Here is a 25,894-nt window from a genome sequence, read left to right on the forward strand (position 1 = left end):
TCGGCTCACTGAAACCTCCACCTCCTGAGTTCAAGCAATTCTCCTGCCTCAGCCTCCCAAGTAGCTAGGACCATGGGCGTGTGCCAGCAGACCCAGCTAATTTTTGTATTTTTAGTAGAGATGGGATTTCACCATGTTGGCCAGGCTGGTCTTGAACTCCTGACCTCAGGTGATCCACCCGCCTCGGTCTCCCAAAGTGCTGGGACCTCTTTCCTTCTTGTTTGAACATCTTTTACAGATCTTGACTATATTCTACAACATAATGGGTGGTCTTTGGCACACTGCCTTTCTGCTATTATTATTGATACTTTATGAAGACCAAGTGTGCTAAGACATTGCACGTTTTCGGAGCCACCCATCCTCGCCTTTAACATCTTTGTTTCATGTCACTCATCATTGCATTGCAAGTCATCATTTTCCCACTCTGCAAGTATTTCTTCAATCAGTTTCCCTTTATTATTAGCCATACAAGATCCAAAAATCCCTTAGCAGATTAATGTGGGCTGGGCGCAGTGGCTCATGCCTGTAATCCCAGCACTTTGGGAGGCCGAGGTAGATGGATCACCTGAGGCCAGGAATTCGACACTAGCCTGGCCAACCTGGTGAAACCCTGTCTCTCCTAAAATATACAAAAATTAGCTGGGTGTGGTGGCATGTGTCTGTGGTCCCAGCTACTTGGGAGGCTGAGGTAGGAGAATTGCTTGAACCTGGGAGGCAGAGGTGGCTGTGAGCTGAGGTCATGCCACTGCACTGTAGCCTGGATGACAAAGCGAAACTCCATCCTCTAATTCCAAAAAAGAAAGAAAGAAAGAAAGAAAGAAAGAAAGAAAGAAAGAAAGAAAGAAAGAAAGAAGAAGAAGAAGAAGAAGAAGAAGAAGAAGAAGAAGAAGAAGAAGAAGAAGAAGAAGAAGAAGAAGAAGAAGAAGAAGCAGCAGCAGCAGCAGCAGCAGCAGGTTGATGGATGAAGAGAAAGAGAGAGGAACACACACACACACATCAATATATAGTGAGACATTCAAACAGAAAGAGAGACACTGAACAAAACCCAAAGACAGAGAAAGAGCTTCAAAGAGGAAGGAAAAGGAGGCAAGGAGAGAGGGAGAAAGAGAAAGGGGAGTGGAGAGATGGTGAAAGAGAGACTGAGGAAGAGAGTGACAGGGAGGGCCAGAGAAACAGCCAGCGAAAACAGGTGAAGGCAGAGACAGACAAAGAAGTCAGGGCAGAGGAGGCTGCCATGTGAGAAACCCCCAGCCTGCAAGCCTCTTATTCTGAAAACACCCAAGCCTGGGACGTGAGGATGCAGCACCAAAGAGTCAATAAAACAAAGAGCCCCAGACACGCTGGGTCAAGCCCTACTCTCCCCAACAATTTGCTGTACGAGGTTCAGTAAGTCCCTGAGCCTAGCTGTGCCTCAATTCCCTTATCTATAAAACGAAGGAGTCATACTAGGGTCAGCCGTAACACATGGCCAACTCTGAAAGATCCCAAGGGAAGGCTTGTGGACTTCTTCACAAAATCCCAGGATGGTGGAGAATCATTTAAAAATGATGGCCTGTACTCCCAGCACTTTGTGGGGTTGAGGCAGGTGGATCACCTGAGGCCAGGGGTTCAAGACCAGCTTGGCCAACATGGTGAAACCCTGTCTCTATTAGAAATACAAACATTAGCTGGGCGTGGTGGTGGGCGCCTGTAATCCCAGCTACTCAGGTGGCTGAGGCAGGAGAATCACTTGAACCCAGGAGGCGGAGGTGACAGTGAGCCAAGATCACGGCTTTGTACTCCAGCCTGAATGACAGAGTGAGACCCTGTCTCAAAAATTAAAATAAAATAAAATAAAATGATGTATTTCAGAAGGCTAGTTTCAATTATCCCATGCTTGCCTTTTCACTAGAAAATTCTAGAGCTTGATCGGGCACAGTGGCTCACGCCTATAATCCCAGCACTTTGGGAGGCCAAGGCGGGCAGATCACCTGAAGACGGGAGTTTGAGACCAGCCTGACCAACATGGAGAAACCCAGTCTCTACTAAAAGTGCAAAATTAGCTGGGCGTGGTGGCACATGCCTGTAATCCCAGCTACTCGGGAGGTTGAAGCAGGAGAAAGGCTTGAACCTGGGAGGCGGAGGTTGTGGTGAGCCAAGATCGCACCATTGCACTCCAGCCTGGGCAACAGAGCAAGATTCTGTCTCAAAAAGAAAAAGAAAAAAAAAGAAAAGAAAAGAAAAGAAAATTCTAGGGTTCTCTTTCATTGTTCAGCTGAAACCTCTCCAGCAATTCATAGCCGAATTTCTGGGAACATTCCCTCCTCTGTTCATTAATATTCTTGTCCCTGACCCCAGCCCCCGCAAGGCCCTGTCCATATACACTTGACTGAATTTTATGGGCTTCGTGGATATGCATGGGCTTATCTTGAGCCATCATAAATTAACCACAGCTGATCTCATCCAAACTGTCTTCGACAGTAACCACTGATGAAGAACCCTCCTTTGAGAAGCTGCCATTGTGTCCTACAGACAGGCTGGAGCCAAAGACGTTCAACCAATCCCCAGACAATCCAGAGCTTTTAGGAGCAGAACCTTAAAGAGAGACCGTGGAGAGAGCTAGGGCCCAGAAGAACTCTCTCAAAGGTACATTTTGACCTGGAAACTTGGGAGGATGTGAGAAGTGGGGTCTTGGGGCCCCCATAGTAAGAAAGGAAGGTCTAGAGCATCATGGTGCACTAGAAATATAATGTGAGCCACATAAATCATTGTTTAAGTTTTATAGCAGAAGCACTTTAAAAAAGTAAGAAAAAATAAGTGCAAATTATTTAAATAATATGTTTTGTGGAATCCATGGATATGTAAACGATTATCATTTCAACACATAATGAATACAAATTAATGAATACAAATGAATACAAATTAATGAATACAAATGAATACAAATTAATTATTGAATACAAATTAATGAATAATTGCATAAATTATATACATTGAAAATTGTATAAATTGTATGATGAATAAATTGAAAAAATTAATACAAATGAATACAAATTAATGAAATACTTTACATTTTTTCCCTATACTTTGTCTTCAGAATCAATAAGTATTTTACACTTACAACATAGAACAATTTGAACTTTCCCATTTCAAATGCTCAAGAACTAGAAGTAGCTGGTGGCTGCCATATTGGTTCTGGAAGGGGAAAGTCAGAGAAAGTAGGGAAGGGGGTCCTGTGGGTGAGATCCTTTCTCTGTTAATAAACTAAAGAAATGGGTTAAACCAGATTATGTCAATGATGTGATGCTAAAGAAGGTTGCCTGAATCCCAAATTTAGGGAAGAAACTGAAAAAAGGGAACAAGTTACCTGTTAAGAGACTGGGTGAATTACTTATGAAATTCTTGGTAGTGGATTAAAATCTTCATGGTTCTATCAATTTTTGCACCATTTCTCCAAGGTAAGGCTTACTCTCCCTATTTTAGGAAAAAGAAAGTTGAGATTCAAAAAGAGCTTACTGAGATCCTGTTGCTTCTCACTCCAAAGGCAGCCTAATATGTAATAGAAGAGGTGTGTGTGTGTGCTTAGAGGTGGAGGGAAGGCTTACAGTGAAGTTTTGTTTCAGATCTGGGATCATTTGCTGCTGAGAAGCAAAAGGACTCATTTTGAAGCTACACTATACTCCAGTGACTTTACAGCCCCATGTGTGCCTGTAATTATCACAATGGCTTCTATAGTTGAGATTTTATTTCCATTAAACAGATAGGAATATTGACTCAGAGTTCAGAGAGGTGAAATGACCTACCCAGTTGAAACATAGGAGAGTAGGATTTGAATCCTGGTTGATCGGGTGCTATTATCTTCTCACTGCTCCACTGTGAAATTGTTTTGGCTTAAGAGAACCAGAGGGCAGAGGCTGTGGGCTAAGCTACCTCTTGGGCACCCTATCAGTGCCTTAATACTACCAGTTGTAGCTGCCGTTATTTTCCATGTTGAGTGGTAAATATTGGTGCCAACATCTTATCTCTAGCTGTTTGAAGACAGCTATCATATCTGGTTCCTCTTGGTACCCACCACATTTCCTCATAGGTGACAGAATTCTTGAATACTCATTGGATGGGTGGTGGACTGATGGAAGATTAAAGAATGAAGGGAAGAATGGGTGGATAGAAGAATGGATGAATGGTGAAAGAATGGATGGATGGAAGGATGGATGAGGAGTGGATGAATAAATCGAAGGATGGATGAAAGGATTTATCTCTGATTTTTGAGGGCAGAAATCATGTGTGGTTCCTCTTGGTACTTGACACAGTTTCTTATGGATGGTGGGGTTCTTAAATACTTATTGGATGAATGACTGATGGATGGATAATAAGAGGATGGATTGAATGAATAATGAATAAATAGAAGGATACATGAATGGATAGATGAGTGGATAGATGGCTGGTGAAAGATGGACAGAAGGATAGGAGAATTGATCCATCGATGGAAGAATTGGTGGAAGGATGAATGGGTAGATGAATTGATGGGTGGATGAGTGGATGATGGAAGAAGATAGATGAAAAGATGGATAGATGGAGGAATGGATGGAAGAATGGTGGAAGGATACATGGGTGGATGGATGGATGATGAAAGAAGGGTTGGTAAAAGGATGGTTGATGGATGGACGGATGGATAAGGGAATATTAACAATGCAGAGTATCATTAAGCAGGGAAAAAATTTCTCAGAAGGTAATATTTTCAGGAAAGTTTGAAAGCCAATAAATAACAAAAGTAAAAGAAGAGAATTAGAACATTCCCAAAATGTTTGCTTAATTAATTACTGCAGGTCTAGCATGGTGAATGAATGTTATCATCATCATCATCATCATCATCATCAATGGCCAACATTTATTGTGAATTATCTCTATAGCACACATTGTCTTAAGCATTTTGTATCTTTCATCTAATTTAATCCTCCCAACAACTCTATGAAGCAGATCTGGTTATTAGCATCCCCATTTTATAGAAGGGTAAGCTGTGAAGTACCTTATTAAATGTCACTCTGCTAGGTACCAGTGAAATATCCACACAGGTTTTTAATTACTGGAATGCCAGTGGAATTAGAATGCCAACATCAGGAGGCCCCTGGCACCATGCTTTGCTCTATAGATGTTCAGTAAATTTGGTAAGTCAATAACTACCCCATAAAATTAATCCATTCCTAAGACAGCCATCTCATTGTCGTAGATTTTTCATTTTGTGATTTTAAACTGCCTCCTATTGCTTTACCCAGGATGTTCTATCTTTTTTAAAACACATTTTAACTCTGCATGTTTTCGTGTGAGCATATGTGCATGCATATACCTGTATATGTGCACATATGATGTGTGTATATTATGTATACATATATACACATCTATAATGTAAACAGGCGTGTGCATGTATATACACATTATGTATGTGCACAGATATACATGTATAATTACTATTTTTAAAATGTATTGATACACAATAATTGTATATATCTATTGAGGTACATGTGATTTGTTTTTCCTTATTTATTTATTTAATAGACATGGGGTCTCACTATGTTGTCCAGGCTGGTCTCAAACTCCTGGTCTCAAGTAATCCTCTCATCTCAGCCTCCCAAAGTGCTGGGATTCCAGGTGTGAGCCACTGATGTGATATTTTGATACATGTGTATAGTGTGTAATGATCAAATCAGGGTATTTAGGAGATCCATTACTTCCAACATTTATCATTTCTTTGTGTTGGGAATATTGCAACTCTTATTTTCTTGGTATGTACATAATTAAATTGTTTTTAATGATGTAAGTCACACATCTGTGATACAAACTTAAATGGAAAGAAGTCTCCTATTTGCCCCTGGTTCCCACTTCCAGAGGTGATTGATATCAGTGGCTTCTCACAGGCCCGTTCAGGAAAACGCTCTGTGCATGTATGTGCATGGGGAACACAGACGCAGTGTCTTGCTGAGAACTACAAGGCTCTAAGTGACTTAGGTTTGCGAGTGTCACCATCTTTTCATTCCTGTGCACTTATCCCCAAATTGGTAGTCAGCAGCTTCCAGTAAAATCTCAGGGATGGCCTGAGCGCGGTGGCTCATGCCTGTAATCCCAGCACTTGGGAGGCTGAGGCAGGAGAATTGCTTGAACCAGGGACGCGGAGGTTGCAGTGAGCTAAGATTGTGCCACTGCACTCCAGCTTGGGACGCAGAGCAAGAGTTCATCTCAAAAAAAAAAAAAAAATAAATAAATAAATAAAATAAAAATCTAACGTGTATGCTCTCTCCATAAGTAGTAATGAAAATATCTGGCTTGACATTTACACAGTGCTTTCCAGCATCTGCTGAATGTATAAGATCCCAAGGTGGAGTTTATTCTCCCTCATTTGATGATTGGAAAAACTACCCCCACATTTGCCTGTGGTTTGACTCCAAAGCCACAACAATCCTTTATCCGACCAGCCAAGAAACAGTGGCAAGTGGCAGGATGCTGGTCCCAACAACCCCAGGGCTCAGGACAGAAGGTTCTCCAAGCATCTGAACCAGCCAGTGCCCAAGGCATAACTTGGTCCTCACCTGGATGTTCCAGACGTGGGTGTCTGGCTATTAGGGCTTGTTTTCCAGTTGAATAATTATTTTGAACAGCCCTAAAATATTTTCTATTAATATCCATAACTTGGTCTGTGCAGAGTCATTAACGTTCCAGACCATCTGTTGCTACCAGTTCTTCGAATTTGCACAAAACTCTTTATTGCACAAGGAAGCAAGCCATGTAAATAGCTGGGGATGGCGGGATCATCCCGGGCAAAGAGAAGAACGAGTGCCAAGACCTTGAGGTGGCTTCTGCAGGAAACAACTAAGAGGCAGACAGAAGGCGGAGAAGGAAGATAGCTTTGAGGGAAGGCATGGTATGGACTATGGATTGTATTCAAAAGGTGATGGAGGATTTTGAATTAATAAATGCCACCCCTCCTCACTTTTTTTTTTTTTTTGAGACAGAGTCTTGCTCTGTCGCCCAGGCTGGCGTGCAATGGTGCAATTTTGGCTCACTGCAACCTCTGCCTCCTGGGTTCAAGTGATTCTCCTGCCTCAGCCTGCCGAGTAGCTGGGACTACAGGCACCCGCCACCACACCCAGTTAATTTTGTTTTTTGTTTTTTGTATTTTTATTAGAGATGGGGTTTCGCCATGTTGGCCAGGCTGGTCTCAAACTCCTGACCTCAAGCGATCCGCCCATCTCGGCTTCCCAAAAATACTTGGATTACAGGCGTGAGCCACTGTGCCTGGTCCACACCTCCTCACTTTAATCCCTTCCGTGGCTTCTGGTTGCTTCTATTCTATTCTGTTCTATATATTTTTTTGAGACAGAGTCTTGCTCTGTTACCCAGGCTGGAGTGCAGTGGTATGATCTTGGCTCACAGCAACCTCTGCCTCCTGGGTTCAAGCGATTCTCATGGCTCAGCATCCGAGTAGCTGGAATTACAGGCAAGCACCACCATGCGGAGGGAATTTTTGTATTTTTAGTAGAGATGAGATTTTACCATGTTGACCAGGCTGGTCTTGAACTCCTGACCTCAGGTGATCTGCCGCCTTGGCCTCCCAAGGTGCTGGGATTACAGGCATGAGCCACTGCACCTGGCCTTCAGGTTGCATTTAGAATCTGAAGGAGAGGCCAGGCGCGGTGGCTCAAGCCTGTAATCCCAGCACTTTGGGAGGCCGAGATGGGCGGATCACGAGGTCAGGAGATCGAGACCATCCTGGCTAACATGGTGAAACCCCGTCTCTAATAAAAAATGCGAAAAACTAGCCGGGCGACGTGGCGGGTGCCTGTAGTCCCAGCTACTTGGGAGGCTGGGGCAGGAAAATGGCATAAACTAGGGAGGAGGAGTTTGCAGTGAGCTGAGATCGGGCCACTGTACTCCAGACTGGGTGACAGAGCGAGACTCTGTCTCAAAAAAAAAAAAAAAAAAAAAAAAAAAGAATCTGAGGAGGCTCTACAGGGTCCGGTCCCACCCACCTCACCATGCATCTCTGTGACCTTGCTCCTCCTCACTTTTTGTGGAAACGAGGTGTCACTGTGTGGCCCAGGCTGGTCTCAAACTCCTAAGCTTAAGCCATCCTCCTGCTCAGCTTCCCAAAACACTGGGATTATAGGTATGAGCCACTGTGCCCAGCCTGGGCCCTAGCCATGTGGGTCCCACTTGCTCCTTGAGCACATCTAGCTTTTTTCATCTCGGGCCCTTTCCACATCAGCTTCTCTGGCCTGGATGCATCCCCCACCTGCATATCTCCAGCTCCTCTCACGTCTCCCTCCTCCATCTGTTCCTCCAGGTGTCAGCTTACCTGTCATTTCTCAGAGGACCCTCCCCTGACCTCTCAATCAAAAGTGACCTTGTCCTAGTTATTCCTGAGACTTGTCCACAGCGATGATCACAGCCAATAGTTGTATTTGTTTCTGGTTTCTTCACCTCATGTCTCTCTTCTTGGTAGACTCTCAGCCTCACGAAGGCAGGGACTATGCCTGCTTTATCCACTGCTGCGTACTCACCGTGTAGCCCTGGCCCCACATCTTGTAAATGCTCAATACATACACATTCCTGAGCGGATGCATAAAGCAGGCATCAGGAAAGAGCTCATGCTGGACACAGTGGCTCATGCCTGTCATCCCAGTGCTTTGGGAGGCTGAGCAGGAGGACGGCTTGGGCTCAGGAGTCTGAGACCAGCCTGGGCAACAGAGTGAGACCTCATCTCTACAAACAATAATAATAGTTTAAAAATTAACTGGGTGTGGTGATGCGTGCCTGTAGTCCCAGCTACTTGGGAGGCTGAGGTGGGAGCATCACTTGAGCTGGGAGATGGAGGCTGTAGTGAGTCATGATGGCACCACTGCACTGCAGCCTGGGTGACAGAGCAAGACCCTGTGTCAAAAAAAAAAAAAAAAAAGAGAAAAAGAGCTCAGCCTTGTAGAGGAGAGAGGCTGGAGGCTGCATACCCGTGAGGGGACAGGACAACAGTTGAATAGTTGAGAAGAGAGATGAGAAAGACCTTCCTTTAGTCTGTAACAGAAGAGGCAGGAAAAGCGGATAGATTCGAGAGCTTCAGAAAAGTGGAGCCAACTGACTGATAGAACACAGCAAGAGACAGAGACAGCAGATCTACACTGGGGTCTACAACCCAGGTGGTTGGGAAGAACATAGTGTAATTAAATGAAGTAACATGGGGGAAGGATAACATATTTTGGGCTGCATCTTAAAAGCCAAAGCTTGGAATTTGAGATGTTTGAAGGACATCTAGGTAGACATGTCTGGGAGCCAGTTGAGAATACAGTTCCGGCTCTCAGAAGTGAAATAATATTATATGAACAATACCATTTTGGATAATATTTATGAGTTCTTAGCACATGTCTGGTCCTATGTTAAGCCTAGAGGCAGCATTGTACGTTAGTTAAGAGCTCAATTTCTCTGAACCGAGTCAGATTGTTGGGGTTCACCTGCAAGCTCCCCGACTTACATAATCTGTAACCCTCAGCAAGATGCTTAAACTTATTGTGTGCCCCATCTGTGCGTATCTGGGGCGGTAATGGTACCTACCACGCTGGGCTACTTCCTATCTGGATTATAGTGAATTTAGAATGTTGTGCAGCACTCAATGAGTTTTATCTGTTTTTTGTTTTGCTTTGTGTTTTGAGACAGAGCCTTGCTGTGTCGCCCATGCTGGAGTGCAGTGGTGCGATCATAGTGCACGGCAGCCTCGACCTCCTGGGCTCCAGTGATCCTCCCACCTCAGCCTCCTGAGTAGCTGGGACTACAGGCACGCACCACCATACAAGTCTAATTTTTTAAAATTTTTGTAGAGATGAGGTCTCACTATGTTGTCCAGGCTGATCTCAAACTCCTGGCCTCAAGCAATCCTCCCATCTTGACCTCCCAAATCTGTTATATTTTTATGATTGTCATTAATCGTCATAACAAGGGTGAGTGGTAGGCAGGATTAGTATCTAGCCTCCTGAACAGCTGGGACCACAGGCATACACCACCATACCTGGCTAATTTAAATGAAAATTTTGTAGAGATGAGGTCTCACTGTGTTGCCCAGGCTGGTCTTGAACTTCTGGCTTTAAGCAATCCTCTGCCTTGGTCTCCCGAAGTGCTGAGATTATAGGTGTGAGCCACTATGCCTGGTCTATATTTTAAATTACTGTGGATAGAAAGAAAAATGGCATGTATGATGTCAAATCTAGGAGCTAGTGGGAAGAGGAAGCGGAACTGTGGGATGAAAATTTTTGTCTTCTTTCATTCCAGAGAGAAGAGGGCAGCCAAGATGACCCGATGGTCCAGTTACCTGTTGGGATGGACGACCTTCCTTCTCTGTTCCTATGAGTCAAGTGGAGGTGAGGACACTCAAAATGACGGGGAGGATTTAGAAACTGGACAAGAATGAATGCGGCAAAGCAAAGATTCCTGGAACCAAGTAGGGAGGAGATGGCTTAGCAAAAATCTCAGAAGAGGCTGGGTGCAGTGGCTCACAGCTGTAATCTCAGCACTTTGAGAGACTGAAGTGGCAGATCACTTGAGGTCAGGAGTTCCAGAGCAGCCTGGCCAACATGATGAAAACCTGTCTCTACTAAAAATACAAAAATTAGCCAGGCATGGTGGTAGGTGACTGTAATCCCAGCTACTCAGGAGGCTGAGGCAGGAGAATCGCTTGAACCCAGGAGGTGGAGGTTGCAATGAGCCGAGATTGCGCCACTATACTCCAGCCTGGGTGACAAGAGTAAAACTCTGTCTCAAAAAAAAAAAAAAATCTCAGAAGACCTGGGGTTTGGACCTTGGATCTGCCACTTCTTTTGTCTGTACATTTGGTCAAGCAGCATAACCTCTCTGAAGTCAGTTTCCAGACTGAAGGAAAAATAATGGCATTTATCTCATGGGGTTATTTTGAAGATTAAATAAAATAATGGGCACCAGAATCTTTCATAATGCTGAGCACATGGAGGGAGGAAAATGTTGATTAAAAGGCAGGTTATATGATCCCAATGAACTGAACCCTCAGACCCCAACCTGGACACCCTAATTATATATTGATGTATCTCAGAATCTAAACTAATCACTAAAACACTGCAGGTAAGCACAGAAACAGAACAAGAGGAGACCTTGCTTACAGGTCATTCACTCAAGCCTTCGTGAGTCATTCATCACAATTAGAATCCTTTTCTGCCTGACAAGTCGTTCCTCTGGATAAGGCTCAGGAACTATTTACATATTGATGCACCTTGATCCCACATTCTTTATTCCAGAGATTCCTAACCTGGGGTCACTGAGTGAGGATTAGAGTACATGAAAACTTGAATTTGCATTTTTTAAAAAATGTGTGTATTTATCAAGGTAGTGAGAATAGCTATTGTAAGAAGCAAACTCCAAACTATCAGCAGCTTAATACAATAACATTTTTTTTTTCTTGGTTCTGCAAAGTGCCAGAAGGGTGCATCCGGTCAGGAAACAATGCTCCACATGGTCATTCAGGGATCAAAGCTTCTTCCGTCCTGGGGCCCCACCATCCCCTAGGGTTTCAGAATCTGCTGAGGTTTCTTTGCTTTTAGCTCATAGACAAGGATCAAGAGAGTCTGGAGGATCTCGGAGGAGAGGGTTTTTTTTGTTTGTTTTCTTTTGGCCAGGACAGGAAGTGACATTCATCACTTTCTCCTACTTTCACTGGCTAGAACTGATATGGCTCTTAGCTGCAAGCAAGTCTGGGAGATGCAGTGTAGCAGTGCATTTGGGAGGAAAGTAAAACTGATTTTGATGAACACACAGCCATCTCAACCATAAGGGCAAATGAATATTCTCCTAGAGAGAAGTTCTGGGTTCTCAAAGAACTGACAAATTCCTAAAAGGTTAGGAACTCACAGTTTATTCAGACAAGGAGCAATGTACTTGATGGGGTATCCACTTTTCTAGTTACAATCTCAGTTTTGTCATGCCTCCCTGAGACCACACCCGCATACTTGTGGTGAAACTCAGTATTCCAAGTTCACTTTGCATGTATTTACAGACAGATTGATTCAGTATACACTTACTGAGTGGTCTTTACATTCCAGACATTGTCTTATGGATCAGAAGTGCAGAAATAAACAAAACCTAGACCCTCCACTCAGAGAGTTCACAGTAATTGGGAGTTATAGACACGTAAATGAATTATTTTTTAAAAATTGGCAACTACATGCATTTATAGTGATTGATTCTGAGTATTATAAGTGTGAGGAAGAGTATTGACCCAGACTGAACCAAATCTTCATGGATGAATAGCAGGGACTAAAGCTGGGAAGAGGGGAAAGGCATTCGTGGCAGGGTGAAGGGCAGGAGCAAAATCCCAAAGACGAAAAAGAACATGGAATAAGGTCAAGGGAATGTTAATCAGGGAGTGAGAACAGGCAGGTCAGCAGGGTCTGGATTATGGAGGATTGTAACTCAGTTAAGAAGATTAGGCCATCTGCTGGATTACTTTGCAGATGGCTAATAGTATTCATTATGCACTGATTCTTACTAACAACTCCCAAAGATAACCTTAATTTCACCTACAGGGGCATCTGCCCTCCCCCTCAACACAGTATCCTATATACTCAGTGGTGTTTGTGATTGAGGCAAAGCACTGATAATGACAATAATGATGGTGATGATGACAATGATAATGATGAGGATGATGATGATGACGATATGACAATGATGATGACAACGATGACGATAATGATGACAACGATAATTGTGACAATGATGATGATGGTGACAATGACGATGATGACGATGATGATAATGATGATGACAATGATGTGATGAGGAGGAGAATAATGATTATAATAATGATGATGATGACAATGATAATAATGAGGTTGATGATAATGACACTGATTGATGATGACAATGATGATGATGACAATGACGATGATCATCATCACATGATAATGACAATAATGAGGTTGATTATGATGACAATGATGATGATGATAACGATGATCATCAATAATGATCATGAGACAATAATGAGATTAATGATGGTGACAATGACTGATGATGATCATGACAATGACGATGATGATCATTATTATGATGGCAATGATGTGATGAGGAGGAGAATAATGATTATATAATGATGGCAATGATGATGACAATGACAATAATGACGTTGATAATGGCACTGACATGATGATGACAATGATGATCATCATCACATGATAATGACAATAATGAGGTTGATTATGATGACAATGATGATGATGATAATGATGACAATGATGTGATGAGGAGGAGAATAATGATGATTATAATAACAATGATGACAATGGTGATGACAATGACAATAATGATGATAATGACACTGATAATGATGATGACAATGACGATGATGACAATGATGATGATCATCATCACATGATAATGACAATAATGAGGTTGATTATGATGACAATGATGATGATAATGTTCATCATGATGACAATGACAATAATGAGATTAGTGATGGTGACAATGATGATGATCATGACAATGATGATGATCATTATGATGATGGCAATGACAATAGTGTGGAGACGGATGATGATGATGGTGATGGTAATGATGATGATGAAAATGATGATCATAACTAATATTTGTTAAGCAGTAGCCATGCTCCTGGTACTCTTGTAAGCACTTTCCTGATTTAAACTGGTTTACGTTTCACAAAAATAAATACCAAACAGTTCTGAGAAACAGAGGTGAAAAATGCAATGATATTTAAGTACTCCTAATTGCATCACCCCGTTGGTGCAGTTCAGAGATGGAAGTCTGTCTTCTCCACATTCTCCTAATCCATCCCTTGTCCCCATAATGACCTATGTCAGGTTACACAGAACAAGAATCTGATCCACAACAAGGGCTGTGGTTACCATGTTACAGACCTTGAAGACAGACACCATGTCTTGTCCGTCTATTAGGAGAGGACTAACTATTGTAGCAACACCCAAATGTCAGTGGCTTGACTCAACAGAGGTTCATGTTAAACTCATCCTACAGTCCAATGTGGATGTTCAGTGGGAAAACTTTTTGTTGTAATCCAGAGAACAAGATCCTCTAGTTTGTGGCTCCACTGTCCCCCAGGCCCTCAGTATTCTCTGCTCAGTCCTCAGAGTTTCTCAGCCTTGGCACTATTGCTGTCTGTGGCTGGACAGCTTTGTTCTGGGGAGCTGTCCTGTGCACTGTAGGATGTTTAGCAATATCCCTAGCCTCTATCTGGCAGATGTCAGTAGCAGCCACTGGCTCCTTTCCCCTATAAGTTGTAACAACCAAAAATGTCTCTAAACCTTGGCTAATGCTTCCAGGAGGCCATAATTGCTCCTCCTTCTCTATTAAGAACTGCTGCTCTATATTCAGCTGGTTGGCAGAGGAAGAAAATAGCATGGAGGATTGTTTGGGACTTTTTAAAGCCAGGAAATGGTGAGCATAATTTCCACCCATAATCCATTGCACACACACACAAATCACCCACTGGAGTATCTCACTCATAGTATTCTATCATTATATCTTTGAGGGAGGGAAGGAAAGAGGCAAATAAACGAAATTAGAGCAAGGAGGGAAGCTGTGACTCTGAACTAGCAGATGAGCAAGTTGAGCTCTCATCCCAGTTCTGCTCAAAAAAAGGGATCAACTTTCATTAGTCCTTATTGTACGTGGGTTTTCACGTGTGAGGAATCTGGGATAGAATAACATTTCTGTCTTTTAAAAAATTTACACATCAAAATTCTGCAGAACAACATTTTTGTTTCGGTTTTTTGTTTTGTTTTGTTTTCAGTCAGGATCTCACTCTGTCACCCAGGCTGGAGTGCAGAGATGCAATCATGGCTCACTGTGGCTTCAACCTCTCAGGCACAAAGGGTCTTTCTCCCTCAGCCTCCCAAGTAGCTGGGATTACAGGGCACACTACCATGCCTGGCTAATACTGCTTGTTTTTTGTAGAGATGGGGTTTCACTTTGTTGCCCAAGCTGGTCTTGAACTCCTGGCTAGAAGTGATCCGCCCACCTCTGCCTCCCAAAGTGCTGGGATTACAGGCATGGGTCATCGTGCCTGGCCAAGAACAGCATTTCTTGATATATTTCAGGGACCATTAGTCTCTAGTGCTATTGAATTGTGAGAAAAAAAAAAAAAGGACAACTCAATATACTGTATACCTCAATTCTCATTTTCATATTAACGTTTCTGATGAGTCCTTCATTAAAGAAACCTGTTTAACTTTGTTTCACGTGGCGTTTTCCAAACATTTTATTCTTTCTGTTGTTTCTTGAGCAAGTAACTATTCTAGGTTCTGTGGATACCCTGCACAAAAAACAAAGTTCCTGTACTCATCGAGAAGAATAAGGACATCAAAAGTTGTCCCCTCAATATTTGCCACATCTGGGTGCCACCAGTACTATTATTTACTCAACATTTTTCTTTAAATTTGCTCACTTATCTTCACTTAAAAAAAATTCATTTTAAGAGTTTGGTTAACATCAGTATTATCATATAAAGAAGCACTACCACTTTCCATAAATAGGAAATATGACCAAAAATAAATACTGTACTATGAAAACAAAATCTCATTATTAAATTCTGCTAGACTATTGTCCGAATAAAGCTTTAAGCCTGAGTGCTGCCCTCTCTCTCTCTCTCTTTTGTTCTTGTTAAAATGAGAGATTATTAAATATTAGAGATGCGGTAGAGAAATACTAGTATTAAATTGAAGCTTTCTCTTTTGCATAAGCAGAAGGACTAAAAGGACCACTGGAAAATGATTTTTTTTTTCCAGTCTATATTTCAAAATTATTTAATGTGTGTCCCTACATAACCTAATGTGGTCTTGTGATCCACCAAACATTATTTTGTGTAACGTTTTTGGCCTCCGATTTTATACTCTGAGCAACAGTGGTCTCAGGGAACAACATACCTTGGTTGTCTGGGTTGTGTATGGAACTCTTCCCCAGTGCTCCTGGTTCCATCATGAACCAGATACTCCCTGACATGTCATTAGGAAGTTGGATGCTAAGCCTAGGTGTGTAGCCTTCAGGCCCCCATGAGAACTGTCTCAGTCCATTTGGGTTGCCAAAACAAAATACCACAGGCCAGGCATGGTGGCTCACGCCTGTAATCCCAGCACTGTGGGAGGCCAAGGCGGGAGGATCACCTGAGGTTAGTCTCTACTGCTATTGAATTGTGAAAAAAAAAGAAGGACAACTCAATATGTTGTATACATCAATTCTCATTTTCATATTAACGTTTCTGATGAGTCCTTCATTAAAGAAATCTGTTTAACTTTGTTTCACGTGGTGTTTTCCAAACGTATTTTATTCTTTCTGTTGTTTCTTGAGCAAGTAACTATTCTAGGTTCTGTGGATACCCTGCACAAAAAACAAAGTTCCTGTACTCATCGAGAAGAATAAAGACATCAAAAGTTGTCCCCTCAATATTTGCCACATCTGGGTGCCACAAGTACTATTCGAGACCAGCCTGGCCAACATGGCGAAACCTCATCTCTACTAAAAATACAAAAATCAGTCAGGTGTGGTGGCGGGCACCTGTAATCCCAGTTACTCTAGAGGCTGAGGTGGGAGAATCGCTTGAACTCAGGAGGTGGAGGTTGCAGTGAGCTGAGACCAGACCACTGCACTCCAGCCTGGGTGACAGAGTGAGACTTCATCTCAAAAAATAAAAAATAAAATAAAAAAAGTAAATAAAACAAAATTTAAAAAGTACCATTGGCTGAGTAGCTTATAACCAATATAAATTTCTATCTCCCAGTTCTGGAGGCTGAGAAGTCCAAGGGCAAGGCACCAGCAGTTTCAGTTGCTGATGAGGGCCTGCTTCCTGGTTCACAGATGGTGCCTTCTTGCTGTATCCTCACATCGTAGAAGGGGTTAGCTATCTCTCTGGGGTCTCTTGTAAGGGTTCTTATCCCAATCATGAAGGCTCTGCCCGTACGACCTAATCACCTTCCAAATACCCCCTCGTACCATGACCGTGGGGGTCAGGATTTTAATGTATGAATTTGGCAGGAGGACACAGACATTCAGGTGAAAGCAAGAGCCAAACCAAGACTCATCCTTTGCTAATTCATTGTGATTCTTCCCCACTCCCGTTTTCTCCTTCTGCCCTTCAGGGATGCACGAGGAATGCGTCTTTCCTTTCACCTACAAGGGATCTGTTTACTTCACTTGCACCAAAATTCATAGCTTATCCCCTTGGTGTGCCACCAGAGCGGTGTACAATGGCCAATGGAAGTACTGCCAGAGTGAAGGTGAGTGGTATCATGTTGTCCCTGGCCAGTGGCCTTTGACTAGGGTGGATCACAAAAGAGAATGTGTGACTGTCTATGACATGATTGCACTTTTGCAGACAAGTTATAATACATATGCATGTATAAAAAAAGCTCTGGGATGCCAGACACTGAATGCTAATAATGGGTAATAATGTTAATAACAGTAGTGTTAAAAATGGTGCTCTCCGGATGAGGGTCTTGTGATACTGTAAGACTAGTTGACCCAATAGAACCATCCCATCTTTATGTCTTTCTTAATGTTCGAAGTAAATAAGGAAAAAAGAAACAAAATGTAAGAAAAGGGATTTGAAGTTGGACGAGGTGGCTCATGCCTATAATCCCAGCAAAACTTAACTACTAGTAGCCTACTGTTGACGAGACAGCTTACCAGTAACATAAACTGTCAATTAACACAGATGTTGTATGTCTTATGTATTATATACCGTATTCTCATAATAAACTAGAGAAAATAAAATGCTATTAAGAAAATTGTTAAAAGCAAGAAATACATTTCCTATCCATTAAGTGGGAATGGATCAGCATAAAGGTCATTAGTATCATCTTCACACTGAGTAGGAGGAGGAAGAGGAAGGGTTGGTCTCACCATCTTGGGATGACAGAGGCAGAAATGATGGAGGAGGTGGAAGGGGAGGCAGGAGAGGCAGATACATTCAACAGAACTTTTTTTGAAAAACACCCACGCCCACTGGGTGCAGTGTCTTACGCCTGTAATCCCAGCAATTTGGGAGGCCAAGGTGGGTGGATCACCCGAGGTCAGGAATTCAAGAGCAGCCTGGCCAACATGGCGACACTCCATCTCTATTAAAAATTAGAAAAAAATAGCTGCGTGTGGGTGGCAGGCACCTGTAATCCCAGCTACTGGGGAGGCTGAGGCAGGAGAACTGCTTGAACCTGAGAGGCAGAGGTTGCAGTGAGCCAAGATCTCGCCATTGCACTCTAGCCTGGGCAACAGAGCGAGACTCTTTCTCAAAGAAAGAAAGAAAGAAAGAAAGAAAGAAAGAGAGAGAGAGACACAGAAAGAAAGAAAGAGAGAGAGAGAAAGAGAGAGAGAAAGAAAGAGAGACAGAAAGAAAGAGAGAGAAAGAAAGAAAAAGAGAAAGAAAGAAAGAGAGAGAGAAAGAGAAAGAAAGAGAGAGAGAGAAAGAAAGAGAGAGAAAGAAAGAAAAAGAGAAAGAAAGGAAGAAAGGAAGAAAGAAAGGAAGGAAGGAAGGAAGGAAGGAAGGAAGGAAGGAAGGAAGGAAGGAAGGAAGGAACTCACGGATAAGTGGACCCAAGTTCAAACTCGTGTTGTTCAAGAATCAGATGAATATGGCATAGGCAAATGCTTGAAGAAATAATGCATAAAGTATCTTCTGAACCTTATGTCTGTCCTGTCCTGTGATGGTTGATTGATGATTAAATGACTCTGTCCTGTGAATGACTAGAGGAAGTCAAGGCACTCACAAACTCTGTTCCTAACAGATTACCCACGCTGTATCTTCCCTTTCATCTATCGAGGAAAGGCCTATAACAGCTGCATCTCCCAGGGCAGCTTCTTAGGCAGTCTGTGGTGTTCGGTCACCTCCGTCTTCGATGAGAAACAGCAGTGGAAATTCTGTGAAACGAATGGTGAGCCCCTGTAGCAGGGATGTGTGGTGGAAGGGAGAGTGGACAGCAAGGATCATCTTGAGGGGAGGCCGGGCAAGGTAGAGACCAGAGCACCAAGGGGGAAGTACTTACAGGAGCTAAGTGTCTGCTCAGAGAGTTTACTATGACAACTGCAGACAGGGGTATCCCGAGGCCATTTGCCCAGTCCCCAATTCAGCATGAAAAGACAGGTGTCCTGAGAACTGAAGGAATGAGCTGAAGTCCTGATATTGGCTTCTAGTATTTCTGTTTCTAGAACTGACAATAGTGAGATTCACCCATTGACAGATCTAGCCTGCCCTTTCTTTCTTTTCCTTCTTTCTTTCTTTTTCTTCTTTCTTTTCTTTCTTTCTTTCTTTCTTTCTTTCTTTCTTTCTTTCTTTCTTTCTTTCTTTCTTTCTTTCTTTCTTTCTTTCTTTCTTTCTTTCTTTCTTTCTTTCTTTCTTTTCTTTCTCTCTCTCTCTCTCTTCCTTCCTTCCTTCTTCTTCTTTTTTTTTCAGGGTCTTGCTCTGTCACTCAGGCTGGAGTGCACTGGCGTGATCTCAGGTCACTGCAACCTCCACCTCCCGAGTTCAAATGATTCTCCTGCCTCAGTCTCCTGAGTAGCTGAGACTACAGTTGCCCGCCACCACACCCAGCTAATTTTTGTATTTTTACTAGGGACAGGGTTTCATCATGTTGGTCAGGCTGGTCTCGAACTCCTGGCCTCAGGTGGCCCACCCGCCTCGGCCTCCCAAAATGCTAGGATTACAGTCATGAGCCACCGTGCAGGGCCCCAACCTGCATTTCAATGCAGCCTAGCATCCTATTAAGTCTACACATAATCCCAGGTGAATAGTGACCAAAATTCATTCAATGCCCTCTATGTACTACACTGATCCAACAGATTTGTATACAATATCCTGAATCTTTCTATAGCAGCTCTATGAGCTGCTATTCTCCACCACCCATTCAATAAACGGTCCCAGTATAATTGAGAACTTCCCAGGGTCACAGTCCTAGGCTATATTAGAATTAGAACTTGAGTTCTAGTCCATGTGGTTCCAAAGCCCATGCCCTCTCCTTAAGCACTGTTGCTTCCATAGAGACAAAAATCCATGAAGGCACTTATTCCTAGGCATGCTTATTCTTGCATAAAAATCTTAATTCTGTTCTTCCCTTAGCACTCAACAAATCTTAATTCTCTCTAAACCTTAATTTTATTCTAGTCCTAATCATCCACCATTTGTGTTCTTTACTATAAACCAACATTAACCTTAACTCTCACTATAGCAGGCCGGGTGTGGTGGCTCACGCCTGTAATCCCAGCACTGTGGGAGGCCGAGGCAGGTGAATCACCTGAGGTCAGGAGTTCAAGACCTGCTTGGCCAACATGGCGAAACCCCTTCTCTAATAAAAGTACAAAAATTAGCGAAGCATGGTGGCACAGGCCTGTAATCTCCAGGCAGGAGAATCTCTTGGACCCAGGAAGCGGAGGTTGCGGTGAGCCGAGACGGTACCACTGCCCTCCAGCCTGGGTGACAGAGCGAAACTCCATCTAAAAAAATAAAAAATAACGTCTCGAAGTGGGAAGGGAAAACTCAGCATATTGATGGGGTCTTGGGGTCTTGTCTAAGGTGGGTGTCTCAGTGGGGGATGTGATTTGGATTGTGTAAGGATCATGATGTAATAGTTAGGGTTGGTGGTCACAGCAAGGTGAAATGACCAAAGACGGGGTTTCAAAGAGTCTGGAAGAGTAAACAGTGTTTTGACACAGTCTACTGAAAAAGTTGAGCGGTCTGATATTTATGTAAATAGCTTTTCTGGAGGCTTCTGGAATGACTAATAAGACTATTTGCAACTCTTATCTTCCTGGACCAGAATTTCCTAGCCTAATAGTGTCAAGGTGATGGTGACCGCAGAACCGTGAAGTCACGTTAATGGAGACAGTAAGCTGTGTGCGAGTTGATAATTTTGGCTCTCACTTATCCATAACATCCAGATAATAACGTCATCCAGAAGTTGCTTGGAGAATCCAATGCTATGTTGCCTTTCATGGGATAAAGCGTGGCACAGTTTTTGTGTCATAAATGGAAGGTCTTTTCATCTCCTCTTCTTGACCCGTAACCTTTCTATAATCATTTTCAGAGTATGGGGGAAATTCTCTCAGCAAGCCCTGCATCTTTCCCTCCATCTACAGAAATAATGTGGTCTCCGATTGCCTGGAGGATGAAAGCAACAAGCTCTGGTGCCCGACCACAGAGAACATGGATAAGGATGGAAAGTGGAGTTTCTGTGCCGACACCAGTAATCTGGGGATGGGGGTTGGGTGGATGTGGGTGGATTCTTTTATTCGTCTGCTCAACAAACACCTACTGAAACCCCACTGTGAACCAGGCACTGAGTTGGGCACGGAGGATCTGGTGATGAATCAGGCAGACAGAGTTCTGGCCTCGTGAATAATGTCAATGGTGTGATATGCCACAGGCTTTAAAATCCAAGAGAAAGGTGCCAAAATGAAATGCTCAAAATGTTAAACACCTAACTGTGATGCAAATACAGAGTAAACACATGCTAAGGCTTTTAAAAACCCTAGCGTGAGCCAGGCATGGTGGCTCACGTTGTAATCCCAGAACATTGGGAGGCTGAGATGGCAGGATCACTTGAGGCCAGTAGTTCAAGACCAGCCTGGTCACATAGTGAGATGCTGTCTCTACAAACAAAACAAAACAAAACAAAACAAAAATAAATAAATAGCCAAGTGTGGTAGCATGTGCCTGTAGTCCCAGGTACTTAGGAGGCTGAGGCGGGAGGATCACTTGAGCCTGGGAGGTTGAGGCTGCAGTGAGCTATGATCATACCTCTGCACTCCAGCCTGGGTGACAGAGTGAGACCTTGCCTCTAAAATAAATAAATAAGCAAACAAACAGTGAAATCGCCCGACAAAAGGCTCACACATTTGGAAAACGTACTAGACTGCCGAAGTGTACCTGTTCACAGCAGGAGAGCGAAAATGAGCTGGAAGAGCATCCCCTTGTTCCCCTCGGCTGAGAACATGTGTGTCGGGAGACTTAGACTCAAACTTCCTCTCTCTGTGTGTGTCCACAAGTGGCCGCACAAGTGTCACGAGTGTCGATTTCGTGAGTGATAAAGTTTAGCACATAGACGCATTTGCACCTGTGGAATCGTGAGAGATGAGCACACTGGAATTGGTCCTTTGAGACAAATCCTCTATCCACCAGGTCCTCCTGGTGACCAACGTTCTCCTTCTCCCTCCTTCCTCCAGGGCCCTCTGTGCTTCCACTCTGCGCTTCTTCCCTATTCCAGTGCCCTGCCCTATCTTCCAGCCTTTCTCAAGTCCTACACTCTGATAGCTTCTGAGCGAAGAAAATACCCAAGACCCAGTGGAAAGGAAAGGGAAGTTCTTGGGCAAAGAGGAACTATAAGGAGTTATAGGTCTGCTCCACTCCAGGCAAGGGGTCAGGCGAATAGCTGTGGGTGGGGATGTGTGTTGTTCCAACAACTCGGGAATTTCCTAAATAAAATAAATTATTTCTCAGCTGGTCATGGGAGAAGATGTGACAGCAAAAATTGAGACCCATTTACCCTCTGTTGCCTCAAGCTGCTGTGGATAGAGGCTTCCAGTTCGTATTATTTATGGGGTCATCTTTCATGAGGATGCCATTTATATCCTCATCTTTCACGGATTCCGCAGGTGCAAATGTGCCTACTGGCTAAACTTTGTCACTCATGAAATCGACACTCATGATGCTTCTGCAGCCATCTGTGGACACACCAAGTTTGAGTTTGAGTTTCCCAACACACATGTTCTCACCCGAGGGCAGCAAGGGCGTGTTCTTTTGGCTCATTTCAGCTCTTGTAACTGTGAACACAAATTCTTCTTTTGCTTAGGTTTGGGTCAGCATTCTGAGCAGTGCCCAGGCAACACTTTCCTGTGCAAGGTTTAGCCAGATTTTAGTTTTTAGGGTTTTTTTAAATTTTATTTTTACTTTTTAAATTTTGTTTTATTTTATTTTATTTTTGAGACGGAGTCTCACTCTGTCACCCAGGCTGGAGTGTAGTGGCGCGATCTCGGCTCACTGCAACCTCTGCCTCCCGGGTTCAAGCGATTCTTCTGCCTCAGCCTCCTGAGTAGCTGGGATTACAGGCGCCCGCCACCACACCCAGCTATTTTTTTGTATTTCTTTTCTTTTAGTAGAGATGGGGTTTTACCATGTTGGCCAGGCTGTTCTCAAATGCCTGACCTCAAGTCATCTGCCCACCTTGGCCTCCCAGAGTGTTGGAATTACAGGCATGAGCCACCACAGCCAGCCACTTTTTATATATTAAAGACATGGTCTCCATCTGTCACCCAGGCTGTAGTGCAGTGGTGCAGTTGTGGCTCATTGCAGCCTCAACCTCCCAGGGTTGAGCAATCCTCCCACCTCAACCTCCTGAGTAGCCGGGACTACAGGCACACACCTCCATGCCCAACTTATTTTTTAAGAAACTTTTTGTAGAGATGGGGTTTCGCTATGTTGCCCAGGCTTGTCTTGAACTCCTGGCTTCACGTGATCCCCCAGGCTCAGTCTCCCCACATGCTGGGATTAAAGGCACGACCCCATCACACTCAGTCCCAGTTTGAAATCTAGGGTGGGTCTGAAGCCCACGCCTCTACGACAGTGTGAAGCCTGGGGAGTAACCTTCGTCTTATCCCCTTCTGCTTCCTAGGAATTTCTGCATTGGTCCCTGGCTTTCCTTGCCACTTTCCATTCAACTATAAAAACAAGAATTATTTTAACTGCACTAACAAAGGATCCAAGGAGAACCTTGTGTGGTGTGCAACTTCTTACAACTATGACCAGGACCACACCTGGGTGTACTGCTGATGCTGAGGTGAGAGCAGGGACCAACAGTAGTCGTTTCACAGATGCAGAGGTGAGACAGGTGCACACCTGGTGCGTCGCTGATATGAAGGCGATATCTGCTTTTTCCAGCATGTCTGATTAGCTGAGGTTCCCAGCAATTCGCGCTCTGTTGCCAAAGATAAGGTGGAGTTGGGGAAGACTGGAACAACTCCCCAGATTAGAAGGATGAAAGAAATTAGGATTTCTCCCACAAGCAGGAGAGCAGAGGGGAGGCTGGCATTTTTTCAGACCCAGAAAGGTATCATTCCAAGTTTCAAGTCTGCGAGGCTTTGGCTGTGGACAATTAGGAAAGTGGAACTTCTCAAAATGGAGTGTGGTATGAAAAAAACAATCCAGAAAAGGAGATAACTGACAAGCCATGGTGACTCACACCTGTAATCCTAATGCTTTGGGAGGCCAAGGCAGGAGGATCAGTTGAGGCCAGGAGCTTGAAACCACCCTGGGCAATGTAGCAAGATCCTATCTGTACAAAAGAAAACAAAAAAAATTGGTTGGGTGTGACAGCACACACCTATAGTCCCAGCTACTCAGGAGGCTCACTGCAGCCTCCACCTCTTGGGTTCAAGCAATTCTCCCACTTCAGCCTCCCGAGTAGCTGAGATTACAGGGGTGCACCACCACGCCTGTTTTTTTTTTTTTTTTTTGTTTGTTTGTTTGTTTGTTTTTTTAAGTAGAGATGGAGTTTCACCATGTTGGCTAGGCTGGTCTCGAACTCCAGACCTCAGGCGATCCACTCGGCCACCCAAAATGCTGGGATTACAGGCGTGGGTCACCGCGCCTGGCCTATCCCTCCTTTTCTTCTCGTCTTTTCCTTCTGGCTCTCCACCAAGGCCAGCATCAGTGTTCTCCAGCCTAGAGAAATGCCCTTTAAATCTCCCACATGGATCAACGGACCTCACTACTCTGTGACTTCTGGAATCTAAAATAAAGAGAAGCCCTTTCATCAGATGTGTAGACAGAACACCATCCCTCCTCCCTTTGGGGTAGAAAACCCTGGTGGTTCTAGCAATGTCTGTCCTTACGATGCACGTGGCTTATGGATGACACTAAATTAGTGGACCCTTCCTGAATTTTGCCTTGGTAATGAAAATCATCTTCCCGGAATAGAGGAGAGGGAAAGGAGGGGGTTTGGAACTCTGGGCACCATCTTAACAGGGTAGACATTAAAAAACACCCACAGAGGACTTCAGTCTGTGGCTAGGACTAGGAACAGTGTCCAGCCTCTGACTTCTGTCCATCACAGCAGAACTAGCTCTTTGCCGATCCCCTTTCCCTTACCATAGAGGTGAAGTCGAGGGGCTGATTGTTCCTTGACCTTGCTCCTACGAGCCCGGCAGAGGTTGGGGGAACGTCTGATTCTTCTCAGCTCAGCTGCTTCCACCAGCTTCCGACTAAGTCTGGAAAACCAATACAAAGTCATTTTTAATTCACCTTCCTCTTTGAGCCAATGCCTACTTATTCATTACATTCAAATCTTTGCTTCTATTTTCAAGGAGAGGAGAACCATCTTCAGAGGAGGACGGCCATATTGAGGCTGAGCACAGATTCGTCTTTCTCATTGCCTTTTCAAGCTTAAATAACCACCTTTAGAAATACCCTCTGCACTACCTGGTTTGATCAGCTGGTCCTTTGTGAAGAAGGTAGAGAGAATGTGGCATAACCACCAATAAAGGAGACTTGATTTAACCCTGAGATCTGCCTTCTCTGCTTCCTAAGATGAGAGCGATGGTGAATGTGTGGGGAAGGAATGGTTGGTGGCCAGGCTGTCCAGTCTCACGGTGTGGAGAGGTCAGACTCTCAGGCCAGAGACCTCTAGGAGTCGTTACAGCCTGCTCTGTCTTCTGAGGGAAATCAGATTTGGGTGGGGTGTTTGTAGGTACCTACTAAATTATTAATAAATTAATTAGGAAGTAAGCAGAGGGTAGAAGATTCACCGCAAGACTGCCTCAATCATACCTCCCCTGTGCCCGTGGCAGATATCAAGAACTGATCACAGAATCTGATTCCCTCTCAGCCCAGATGGAAACTCACATTGTT

General features: G+C 43.7%; 1 protein-coding gene across 2 annotated transcripts; it reads left to right on the forward strand.

Annotated features, from left to right (window-relative positions):
• Window positions 1–2,446: 2,446 nt before the first annotated feature.
• Window positions 2,447–25,543, forward strand: ELSPBP1 (epididymal sperm binding protein 1). 2 transcript variants are annotated; one of them, XM_010377388.2, is made up of 8 exons: window positions 2,546–2,625; window positions 10,285–10,373; window positions 17,145–17,282; window positions 18,786–18,932; window positions 21,078–21,236; window positions 23,661–23,825; window positions 23,940–23,944; window positions 25,351–25,537. In XM_010377388.2, the coding sequence occupies exons 2-6, from the start codon at window positions 10,304–10,306 to the stop codon at window positions 23,816–23,818; spliced, it is 672 nt and encodes a 223-aa protein (XP_010375690.1). In that variant the 5' UTR covers window positions 2,546–2,625; window positions 10,285–10,303; the 3' UTR covers window positions 23,819–23,825; window positions 23,940–23,944; window positions 25,351–25,537. The 2 variants fall into 2 exon arrangements, with proteins under 2 accessions (XP_010375688.1, XP_010375690.1); XM_010377386.2 differs by lacking the exon at window positions 23,940–23,944 and having other exon boundaries at window positions 2,447–2,625; window positions 10,287–10,373; window positions 25,351–25,543.
• Window positions 25,544–25,894: the final 351 nt, after the last annotated feature.

Source organism: Rhinopithecus roxellana, chromosome 12 (assembly GCF_007565055.1).
Source record: "Rhinopithecus roxellana isolate Shanxi Qingling chromosome 12, ASM756505v1, whole genome shotgun sequence".
NCBI lineage: Eukaryota > Metazoa > Chordata > Mammalia > Primates > Cercopithecidae > Rhinopithecus > Rhinopithecus roxellana.

Coding starts and splice junctions, on each gene's coding strand:
- ELSPBP1 (XM_010377386.2), top strand. CDS start 10,304: ATGACCCGATGGTCCAGTTACCTGTTGGGATGGACGACCTTCCTTCTC. Junction 17,283..18,785: donor GAAGTACTGCCAGAGTGAAG/GTGAGTGGTATC, acceptor TGTTCCTAACAG/ATTACCCACGCTGTATCTTC. Junction 21,237..23,660: donor GAGTTTCTGTGCCGACACCA/GTAATCTGGGGA, acceptor TCTGCTTCCTAG/GAATTTCTGCATTGGTCCCT.